We start from the raw sequence: 12,380 nt of genomic DNA on the forward strand, positions 1-12,380 counted from the left end.
AAAAATCGGACCTCCGAGGCATTTGAAGAGCCATGCTTTTCAGGCAACATTCTTTCTCTGATTTTCTTCCACACTTGCATACTAACAATGATAACGCTCAAAAATTGTTTTCACCTCTCCCCAGAACTCGACCTTCTCTCCAAGGTGTACACATCTCTGCATCTTATAACACAGAGCTCAGTGAATAGAGTGGTGAAGTGTGACGTCATCAAAAATCTAATTTGAGAATTTCTCAATTTTACCTTCATTTTCCGAAAGAGCATAAAAAATAATGTCCAAATGTCGAAAACCAATTGAATATGTTAAGTATTGGCTGAGATATGACCATCTGAATATATACATGTCCTGTAGGAACTCAGTGTTATATGCACTGGCTCCTGATGGTTAGGAGCCAGAGCATATAACACTGAGTTCCTATAGGCAATCTTTTTATTCAGATGGTCATATCTCAGCCAATACTTAACAAACATATTCAATTGGTTTTCGACATTTGGACATTATTTTTTATGCTCTTTTGGAAAATGAAGATTTTTTTATAGAAATTCTAAAAATAGATTTTTATGACGTCACAGCTTCGGTACTCTAAAGGCGCAGGACCTATGTTGCGCACAGTCGCCATTCATTCACATGTAAAAAATCTGCTGATTTTGTTTTGCGGCGGTTTACTGCATCATATCCGAATGAGCTGTAAGACACTAAGAAAGATTCTAGCAAAATCAAGACATTACTGTTAAGGATAGGAATGATACAAATTTCTTACAATTGACTCCTATATATACCGTATATCAGTGTTTTCTCATCATTTTGAGGTTATGAACTGTTTATGTACCATACAAGTACAGGACATTATAATTCTATTATTTGCACATCCCTTTAAATATATTTCAGCTTTAAAAACATATGCAGAAAAAAAATACATAAATATTTCTAACATTTCACAAATATATAATTCTTTGGAATGAATTAAAATATATTTCTATCTTTATCTCACAAAATCATTTAATGTGGTACAAGTGTTGTTTGCATCCACAGATACCCAGGATATTCCTTTAAAAATGTATATACATGAACATGAATAACTCATTACATACATGTATGTTAACACATATAACTGTACATGTACATACATGGGCTACTCTACTGGGATTCATTCGTCATCTCCTCTTTTCTAAATCAACATCCCATCATTGCAGAAAGGAAGAAGTCTGAGAAAAGATGATGATGTCTTCAAGAGATTTATAAGAACAAAAAGCTGTAAGTGTTTTCCCTTTCACTACAGCGATGGAAATGTAGAAGTTCATCATACTGTAGTTGCTTGGAGCAAGACGAATAACTCTGCTAGCCTTTATCAGCTGCCTCCATCTTCCTTACAACGACACCACATCTCGAGCAGAAAGGAAGATTTAGTCCGAGTAAGAGATGGTTGTAAAGTCCACAAGAGGTTTAGGACAAAATGCTCATTCTTTTCATTAAAAGCTACTGGACTGTATGGAAAGAAAGAAGTCCATCAAAGTTTGTTCTCACTATATAGATTCATCTTGTCTCCATCAGTAGTTTGAGGGGGATTATGGCAATGTCCTCAAAAGTCTTTACTCATAGATGAAAATGAATGCCTTTCCTTTTCTTACGACAAAGAGGTTGATGAAGTTGTGATCTTGCGGGATGCAGAGCATGGGAGGACTGTAGTCATTGCTAGCTAGAGGATTGACTTGGTGGGTCTTCATCGCTTGTTTCTGCCTTAGCTGCAATCACGCCACGTCTACGGAGGGAAACAATGAAAAACTTTGGTCAGATCTTGAGAGCCTTAAAGGGAGTGTAGCATGACAAAACCATGTGTCTTTCCCGTGGCCTGACCTTGGGGCCAATCGGTTATGATATGAATATGGACTACGCGACCACAGTATTCACGTGCATCCAACCTATACGGAACCGAAGCGTGAAGAACACTTTGGTCTGTTTCGTGAATGCTAGAGCGCGCTGATCGTTAATCAAGTCCATTTGTTTACGTGCAGTTGTCCAAAAGAAGTTGTAGATGCGATATTAAACCAGTATTTGCCATCCTACCCCCCCCCCCCTTTAAGTTTGATCTCACAATGCAAAGATATTTTAGACAAGTCGGTGGCAGATCATGGATACATGCATGTACTGTACATGTAGAATTGTATACATGACTGTAAAAGTCAAACAAACTTAATAACAACAAACTAAACCAATACATGTACTCTTTGTGTTGCCCAATGTAAGATACAAATGCTTAATTCCCTTTAAAGCTTTTTAAAAAATAATTGAACCACTGAATTTAACAAGTAGCAAACCAGAAAAAAATTGATTAAAAAAAAAAAAATTAAATACAATTTTTCTATTAATATCTTACGTGAAATTCATACTATTCTATAGGTAGATCAAAGGAAATGCAATCATACAAAAAAAAAAAGAATTTGTAATAATGGGTGCTAAAATGAAAATAATAATATCCTTCAAGAAGCATCAAACATAATAACCAGGCACAGCAGAACCATCAAAAAGTTGTATGGTGTGATTTTCAGTTAGAGCTCATAAAAGGTATCTTTGGTCAGGATAGTCAAATTTGTGGTTTAATTAGCATTTCTTGAAAGAGTATACTTTCTGAATTTACATGTACGTACACAGTTGGGAAGCACTAAACAATTTAACGTTGGTATTTTGGCAGAGTTTTGCAGACCTATTACCTTCATGTAGTCCCTTTACTGAAATGTTTGTAGAATTTTAATCTCTTTTTGTCTCCTTGAGAGTCAGAGTGCAAAAACACAGCAGAATTTAAGTACCTTATTAAAGTTTTTCTCTAAATACTAACATGCTTTGAGACTGGACATTCTTCTATTTTTTCTTCTTCATCGTGTTTAATAGGGACATGAAATTCTGATGAGTCATATATTATTTGAAAGTTAAGAATCTCCTTTTTCATAGAATCGGACTTAAGTAGAAAATCATTTTCAAGAACTTTTTTGTGATTTACCTTGCTAAGATGCGTTCACACTTTGGACACTTGTTTTCTTTCAGGAAACATGTTGTGTGGTAACAGGCCCAGCAATCTGTTAGGAAACAAAATCATAGAAATGACAGGGACCTTCAAAAGATTACAGTATAAGTGTACATAACAAACAAATAAAAGAAAGAAAGAGAAGGGAAATCAAGAACACGCTCTATGTTTACCTCACAATAATACAGGTACATCTATAAATATGTAAGCACAATCCAGTACATACAGTACACTTCGATCATCATCACAACACCTCCTTGCAGTACATGATATGAATACCTATGGAGACCGATCCTTTGTGGTTTCAGCTCCAGCTCTGTGGAATTCTCTGCCCTTGACGATCAGGAATGCATTCTCACGATTCAAGTCCTGCCGCGGCACTAACGCCCTATGGCAAGACATGAATCTACATATGCCCCGCTTCACCCAGGTTTAGTGCATGTGTATGAGTACATGGAAGGATGTATTCCTTGAATAATTTTAGCATCTTAGAGTAGGTGGGCTAAAGCCAGCATAGGGTAATAAATGTACTATGTAATAAAGCGCATTTCAGGACAGCAGGCCATCTCAATGAGCCTTACAGATATGTATTATTACCCCGGTCATCGGATTCAGGCATACCCGCACACAATGTATGCACATTCTCCACTCCCTGGGGAGCATTCAAGCCAGGCGTCATTTTCATGAAGGCTCGTTCCTTGGAATAGATAAGTGCGCAATATCCTGGTAAATGTAGCTATTATTACAACTGTATACCGGTAGTTGTGCTCATGAGAGAATAATGAATGGCAGATGGGGCTATGATGCTAAAGATAAGAGGGTTGCCACTGCTCTAGTACATTATCACCAATTAATAATGAATAAGAAATCAAAATGGCTCTTAAAGGGATCCTGTATTAAACTTTGTCTCAGATTCTGAAACAAAATCCTGGATTTAGCTCATGCTGCAATCATAATTATAAACATTTAGGTTGGTCAGGAACCCCATGACTTCTACAAGCCGATCGCCTGTCTGATTATCAAGATATTTATGATTGGAATTACAAATTTTCATAACAGTACAGTCTATTGGGGAAAAGGAGTATGGTAAAACCGGTCACTCAAAGATTTTTACTTTTTTGAGGCACTTCTTGATCATTTTGAAGCACGATTCTTTTTTAGGGCTTCAATATTATATCATATTACAGGCACTGATAACACGTAGGGCCGTGCATCTCAGATTTTACATTGTTAAACGACGCCTTTAATTCAGGAACTTACCTAAACATTGATAGGTCGAGTTGAGTTGGAATGGAAAGATGACTTCATCTTTATTGCACAATTCACATACAAATCCCTTGGCTTGACACAGCTGAAATATCAAACATATACAAATGGGCGAATAACTTCAAGCTTACATGTACATTACACAAATTCCAATGTTATGGTGTGTAGAAGTAGAATACCAGGAGATAGGTTCTTAAGATGAGAAGATGTCAACGTGTCAAAACAAAATAAAATAAAAGGAAAAAAGAAGAGTTTTGGGACAATAACATGATGAATAAAAACAACCATGATGTGAAATTTTTCTCTCATAAAGTAAGATTTACATGTATACTCTGTGTTAGTAATCAATGTATAATGTTCTTTTGCTTTGTTCGTAGTATTTTCTTTTTATGCACTTTGTATCTTTATACAGTCAAACCTGTTTTAGTGACCTGCACCTGTCTATAAAGACCACATGTTTTGTTTCCCTTGAAAATTGTTTCTCATTGAAACATGTACTAAAGGAACCTGTCTACAAAGACCACCTGTCTTCAAAGACCTTTTTTTGTGTTTCCCTTGGGTGGTCGCTATAGACAGGTTTGACTTTAATATGAAAAGGCACTTTATAAATGAAATGTTATTAGGAAGTCTTACCTGACACTGACTGACATGAGTAACACCATCTAGAACAAGTTGAGCTAGGGCTTTCTCCAGCTCTCCACTTCGGACATTGAGAAGGTCACTTAATGAGTAAAGGTCAGGCTGACCCATCCAATGACCAGGCTGATTGTCGTACGACGCTTTCAAACTGCAAAGTAAACAAGAGACTTTCATTATATAGTTTCTGCACATTCCATATTAGATATTATAATAATAATAATAATATTTAATTTTTTATATAGCGCTTAATACAAATGTCTCTAAAGCGCTTTACAAATATACTATTACACCGGTCATTGGATTCAGTGCTTGCCCGCACACACTGTGTGCACAATCTCCACTCCCTGGGGAGCATTCCAGCCTGTTTGACCAACAATGACGGCCGCATCCTACCAGGTACCCATTTGACACCTGGGTACACATGTATAATGAGGTGAAAAGATTGTGGAAGAATGAAAATACATGTAACATGATGATGGCACATGTACATGTTTCATGAGGTTGAGAAAAGAAAGGAGAAAAAAGGAAGAATAATAAAAAAGTCCACATCACTTTTTGTTTGAAGTCTTCTATTGATGACTAAATTTTCTGTTCAAGATTTTTCTCCAAGGTATATATGTACTGTATGTAAAATGCCCTTCAAAAATCATTACTCATTCAGTTGAAGCTTGATAAAAGCTTTAGTTTTGATAAACAATTCCCCCTCCTTCCTTTTTTTTTCTTCTTTTGATTTTAATACCAGCATAGCAAGAACCTCTCATATTGTACACATACACTTTACTGTAACATTACATTAACTGTTGGGTCTAAAGCACCATTGCAACATTCTGCTTGTTTTTGAGTACGGTATCTAGACATACAGATGGTTATTCTTTTTCTGAGTTTGTTATTGGCAAATTGTCTATGTATAGGTCATACATGTATATTAGCTTCTTAGTTCTGATACATATACAGGTACAGTCAAACCTGCTTTAGTGACCACATGTCTACAAGGACCACCTGTCTACAAGGACCACCTGTCTACAAGGACCACCTGTCTACAAGGACCACCTGTCTACAAGGACCACCTGTCTACAAAGGCCACATTTGTTGTTTCCCTTAAAAATGGTTTCTCATTGAATCATACACTAAAGGAACCTGTCTACAAAGGCGACCTTTTGTGTTTCCCTTGGGCGATCGCTATAGACAGGTTTGACTGTATATATACATGTATATATATATATATATATATATACACATATGTTTAAACATTGATAAGTGATTTAGCAATACATAATGACACTTTCTTAGAGGACACAGAGAGCAGGATCAGGAGAAAATATTCCTGTGAAAATGACATGTAGCACGTGCATTGAACCACCTCAAATCTTACATTCCTCTATCATCATCTAGTTTATGTTAAAGCAGAGTTACAGCTTTGCTCATCTAACCACATTAGCTTTCGCATCCTACCGGGTACCCATTTAACACCTGGGTGGAGAGTGGCAAATGTAGATCAATGTCTTGCCAAAGGACATTAGTGCCGCGGCGGGACTTGAACCGCGGACCTTGTGATCCAGAGTCTGGTGACATATCCACTCTCGACCACAACACCTCTACATGTATATGTCAAATATTGTCCTATCATTATTTATAGAGTACATTTACAGTACATTTATTTTGGATACAAAGTTTGCCTACGTGATATCCATTGCAATAAATACTGCATCAACATTTTGCTGAAAAAAGAAAAACAAAGCTTTATTCAATAATGATCAGACAAAAAATATTATACAAACTAGATTGCTGCAACTACACTTTGTTTATATTTCATATTTATTTATTCATTTATCTCTTTTTTATATATTTTTTAAAAACTGTAGATGAATATAGAAACAAAAGAGGGGAACAAAAAAAAATGCTTTTTTTTTTCTTCTTTACATTCAGATTAGCAAAATTAGCATATTACAAAATGTTCACAACTTGCTGAGTACAAATCACAAGATAGCAACTTATATTCGACTTTTCAAAAAAAGTTAATGAGGGCATTCACTATACGACACATTTAGACAATAACAATCTATGAAATACAACAAATACAGAATAGTGCTTATAATTTAGTATGCAATTTGTACAGTTTGAAGAAATACAAAATTCTAAACTGAATTCCAAAACATAGCCTTCACATTGGAAAAAGTTTACTCAGTTGACAGCCCATAAACATATCAATGAAATAATATAAAATGCAGCACATATTCATCCACAATTGAGCATGAGTACATATATGCAGTAGCCTATATATTAAACAGAGTACATCTTGTCCTTACATGCACATTACATAGAGGCTGTGCATTCATTATAGCTTACCTTCTACTCAGAGCCACACCATATTTTGGATTGGAAAATTGTTGAATCAATATAGATAGAAAAATATGATTACATATTAATCCCCCACATAATATATGACGAGTTCCCCTCCCCCATAAATATACATCCGTATACATGTGTACATCATTTTATATATTTCTTTTTACTGAGATCATTTTGATAAATAAATTTAACTAAGTGAACATGTGTAAGCTCATAGATTCTTCAAAATATTGATTTTAAAGAGATTCACTGATCACAAAAGCAAAATACAGTAATCAAAATAAATGAACTAATAATACATGTGTATTCATTTTATGCCATGTCAATATCTTTGTTATTATTGAAAGTAATCTTGAGTTCTTGATGTACAGAAAATAATCGCAGATATATGAGCAAATAAAGAATAGGAAATTTAGTGAGAAATCCTGACTGTATTAATGTACACATGTATCAGTTGACTGGTTTTCAGTAAATAATAATAATAGGTTTTAAGTAATTTGTTTACACTGTCCTGGTGAAAAACAACCATTCTACTGCAGGTACACCATAAATAATTATCTTCCATGTCACTCATTTTCTCTCAAAATGGAGTTATTAAGAATAGCAGGATTTCCCTTTTGATTTATTAAAACCTAAATCACGATTTGTTTTCAATTTGATGCCACTGAGCAATGTTATCATTTTAATCAATCAGGTGATTGTATGCATATGTCCTTTACTTGTAACAAAGTCATGAAGTTTTGGAATGAAGTTTACAGGAATATAAAGAAATATTTCATGTCTAATTTAAATTTCAAACCATGTCATCTATTATTTGGTATTGATTTTAATTCAAAGAAGAAAAAAGATGTTGATATTATTTTGAATTATGCACTTTTCACTATTTACAAAAAAGCTTTGTTGGAAAAGAATTTAAAAAGAAAAGAACAAAACAGAGACTTCTTCATATTTTGTTTTAACTATTGAATCATTGTTTACAGATATTAGAAAACCATGCATATCCCTCCAGAAATGGAGGCAGATGCTACAAATGTGAAGATGTTTATATTATTATGAGGAAATAAAGAAGACCAGAAATGGTTATTTTACCCCCCAAAAGAAAAAAGATTTGATTTCAAAACTTCATTAGACTAAATGAAAAACTGAAAGAAGATTCTTAACAATTATATAGCTTTAGGTACATTTATGTAGTATGTAACTTTATGCAGAATTTAATTGCATTCCCAGAAGTAAAGGATAATTAAATTATTTAACACATTCATGTACTTCAGATCTAAAACATTCTTTGAAAGGACTTGGGTATAATTTTCCCAAATGCTTAACAAAAAGTACACACAAGGCATTGTGAATCACTTTCTCTTACCTTTCACAAAGTCTGCATGTCTTCAAGAAATCCTTGAGGAAAAACAGCTGAGATCGTAAGTCCTGGTGAATTTAAAAGAATAAGTACATTTTAATGGTTTAAATGTAGCATGTTTTCTTCTTCGATACAATGTTTTGTTAAATCAAACAGTACACTACATGTAGCTAAGCATGTTGTGATAGATTTGTGACTCACAACATTGAAAGTATTACTAAAACGGTGTATGATGATATAATTGATAATCCTGTCACAAGTTCTCCATGGCCAGGTCCTATCATGAGTTGAATTCATGGCTTCATATTAAACTGAAATGATCTTACCCTCCCTCAACACAGCCCTACCCTAAAACCCAATCTCGACCTAAGTTCTAATCCAGTATCTTGGATGAAATAGAAACTAGAACGAATCCCTGATAAGCACATTTTGTAACGAGATGACTGGTTCTATGACACATGGTCCAGTGACAATTGCAACACAGTCAATATCCTAGACTAAATGAATTCCTAACATCAACCCTGGACCAAACACTAAACCTAACCCTATAACCCTAAACCTAACTTTAAAACCAACTAAAGCCCAGTCCCGAACTTTTAAACATAATTGCTTAAGTACGGATTAAGTCTGGAGAAATTGCTGCCATAGCAAATGTTGGATCACTGGAGAACCCAACTAAACTTGACAGGCTGCATATGACACACCTTCCGGTAGAGGGTATGGTTGAAGTCTGCTATCCAAAACCAAATCTAAACAAAACTTTAACCCTATATCTGTGACCAAATACAGCCTGTACCGCAGTAAACGCCTAAAGACCACATTCTTCATGAGGACCTGACTAACCTTGACAGCCTGCATTTGCTTCACTTTCCTGTAGAGGATGGCATTGATGTCCGCCACGTTGAAGACAGGATCACCCTGGATCTTGGACAGAAGCTCATGGGAGAAGTTGGAGATCGGGTAGCGACTGAAGTCCCACTTCCTTAGGATGCGGCTGGGGATAGGAGATGAGGCGTTGGTATGGCAACACTGGCAGAAGTACTTGCCCAAGTACTCGCAGTAGCGCAACCGCTTCAGGAAACCTGATAGAGATCAAAGCAAAAGGTATTTGTGTAAAGAAACTGTTTCCCCATGGTGCAGTACCTATGTATCACATTGGCAGATATGGAAGTAGTTGCCTGGGTACATGTTCTTGTACTATTACATTCAAACCTGCTTTAGTGACCACCTGTCTACAAAGGCCACATTTTTTGTTTCCCTCAAAAATGGTTTTTCACTGAAACATGTACTGAAGAAACCCGTCTTTAAAGACCACCTGTCTACAAGGACCACTTTTTATGTTTCCCTTGGGTGGTTGCTATAGGCAGGTTTGACTGTACTATTACAGTCACTTCAGGAGAACCATGCAGAGTCTCATCAAACTGTCAAAGTCTCAGGTTGTAGACATCTTGTGAAATACATGTTAATTTGGGATGTCTGCAAATTTTAGACATACATGTGTATGATGGTAGTATGAGACACTACTTTGTTTAATAGAAGAAAAAAAAAAAGGTGAAAATAGGCATGTTTTGACCCTGTCTTCACATATAGAGATAACACTACTCCATACTTGTGAAAACAATAAATGTTAATACAAGGCCCATTAAGATCAGGCACAGGGATAAAAGAGATAGATGATGGATATATTATCAAGGTTTAAAATTTATATTAGATATTTTTGGTCCCCCCCCCCCCCAAACAAAAATTTAAAAAATTGCATGTTTTATATTTATTTTCACACGGAAATGACAAACTCCTCCTAAGGCAAAGAATCCAGCATCTTACCCCTTTCTGCCTTCATACCACAGCCAGCACAGCGGAAGTTTTGCTTAGCAACAAGCTGCTTCCGTCTGCAGTCCAAGGAAAAGAGATACAAATAAAAGGAGAAGTGAACAGAAACAATTTGGAATGAGCTCAAATTAATATGATAATAGAAATGTGGACTTGTACCGAAGAAGTTACTGGTTCAATATTTTGGATCACTTAACTCATATCGTGCCAAGAACACTGTTCCGTGCATGCGCTGGCGTGCCACGCTCACATAATCGTGTTTCTGGTCGCTTGCCATGCACACATAAACTCTCATTCGCTCGCGTGCCACTTACACATTTTCATGCATAAGTACACACGCTAATTGTTTATGCCTATTGTGCGATGCCCATTGAGTGCACGCATGAATGCTTATTGTATTTGTGTAGAGGGTTTATTGTTGTTTCGATTTTGCCTGCTTCACTTATACAATTACATTGGATTTCCTGAGAAAATTGTGATATTTTATCATCAAATTTGTCAGTTTTGATCATGGCTCCTCAGATTTTGTGCGGGAAATGAGACAACGGATTGATTTGACAACTCACTGATAGTGCTTATTTACTTTACCAAAATTATAGATTCATGAAATGATATTGGTATCAATGGAAAGAGGGTAACATTTCCCACAACTTTAATGTACAATTTTTTTTAATACAATGTACGGATGAGATGTTATAGTGGATCAAACATAGTAACAATTTAAACTACACGCACTTGAACCAACCCTAAAATAAATTTGGCACGGGGGATTAGTGGCTGGCACAATAGGGATTAGCACTGTGGCACTGGGTGCATTGCATGGGGGCAGCTTAAGAGTTAAACAGAAAGTCTTTAAGATCGAGGGCATAGGGCAATGTCTAAAAATTGAATTTTGTTGCTTTGAGGGTACCCTTTGTAGGAGCCCCTTTGTTTAAGAAAGTGTCCTTTTTGTTATTGCCCCCCCCCCCCCCCCCCCCCATTTTGAAAGACATTCTGTTGCCTCTTTACAATGTTCTCTGATGCAATGAATATAATATATACTTACTTGGGAGGAGGATGAATACTGAAGACAATTTGAGGTCTGGGAGGAGCCCATTCAAGGTTTCCACGGAGACGCATCTATGCAAAATGAGACATCAGAAAAGAATAATAGTTAGCCCAATATACAGTACAGTCAAACCTGTCTATAGCGAACGTCCAAGGGAAACACAAAATGTGCTTGTTGTAGACAGGGTCCTTTAGTACATGTTTCAATGAGAAACCATTTTCAAGGGAAACAACAAATGTGCTTGTAGACAGGGTGCTCACTAAAGCAGACTTGACTGCACCTGCACAGCAATGCAAAATGTTGTCATTGAAATTGTTTAGTCTGCAATTACTCAGTATGAATTAATATTAATCACATTAATTACATATGATTAATCTAAGAATGTTTTTTGTCTCAAAATACAAATTTGAACAACCTGTATTTTGAAAAACACACTTCCTATGCAGTGTACATTATTAAGTACAGCAGAAATATGGTTACAAAACAAACTACAAAGTACAGATGACAAGATCACTTTATAAACTTACATGGAAAAGATAAGTTCATGAAATAAAAATGTTTACAAAAAGAAGATTAGAGGAAAAAGTGACACACTTTACTACAAGCATAAGATATGCTACTACATGTTTCTCTAAATATGTCTATAATTTTGGTGAAAATACATGTATACCATATGTGGTAATAACAAATTATTATACACTTTCATCGTGATTACATGTGTACTTGGTAGGACAGTGCTTCAGTGAGTGAATTTCATCAACAAGGAAAAAGAACCAATAAATATGATTCTCAAAAGAAAACCTCAATTTATATTTAGACTTACTGTTTATTTCCAATCGATACAACTAATAAACTAGCACTTTGTGCCAGAG

General features: G+C 35.6%; 1 protein-coding gene across 2 annotated transcripts in view; it reads right to left on the reverse strand.

The window, feature by feature from the left end:
* Positions 1 to 504: 504 nt before the first annotated feature.
* The window catches only part of LOC591550 (run domain Beclin-1-interacting and cysteine-rich domain-containing protein), a 42,158-nt gene continuing 30,282 nt past the window's right edge, over positions 505 to 12,380 (reverse strand). For both annotated transcript variants that reach the window (XM_030981612.1, XM_030981611.1), the window contains 8 exons: positions 11,506 to 11,579; positions 10,455 to 10,519; positions 9,474 to 9,712; positions 8,637 to 8,698; positions 4,919 to 5,072; positions 4,280 to 4,370; positions 2,996 to 3,071; positions 505 to 1,759 (listed from right to left, as the gene is read on the reverse strand). In XM_030981612.1, coding sequence (XP_030837472.1) covers positions 1,693 to 1,759; positions 2,996 to 3,071; positions 4,280 to 4,370; positions 4,919 to 5,072; positions 8,637 to 8,698; positions 9,474 to 9,712; positions 10,455 to 10,519; positions 11,506 to 11,579 — 828 coding nt within the window. In that variant the 3' untranslated portion in view covers positions 505 to 1,692. The remainder of the gene's footprint in view (positions 1,760 to 2,995; positions 3,072 to 4,279; positions 4,371 to 4,918; positions 5,073 to 8,636; positions 8,699 to 9,473; positions 9,713 to 10,454; positions 10,520 to 11,505; positions 11,580 to 12,380) is intronic.

The sequence above is a fragment of the Strongylocentrotus purpuratus genome, unplaced genomic scaffold (assembly GCF_000002235.5).
Source record: "Strongylocentrotus purpuratus isolate Spur 01 unplaced genomic scaffold, Spur_5.0 spur5_scaffold_12, whole genome shotgun sequence".
In the NCBI taxonomy this organism is placed as follows: domain Eukaryota; kingdom Metazoa; phylum Echinodermata; class Echinoidea; order Camarodonta; family Strongylocentrotidae; genus Strongylocentrotus; species Strongylocentrotus purpuratus.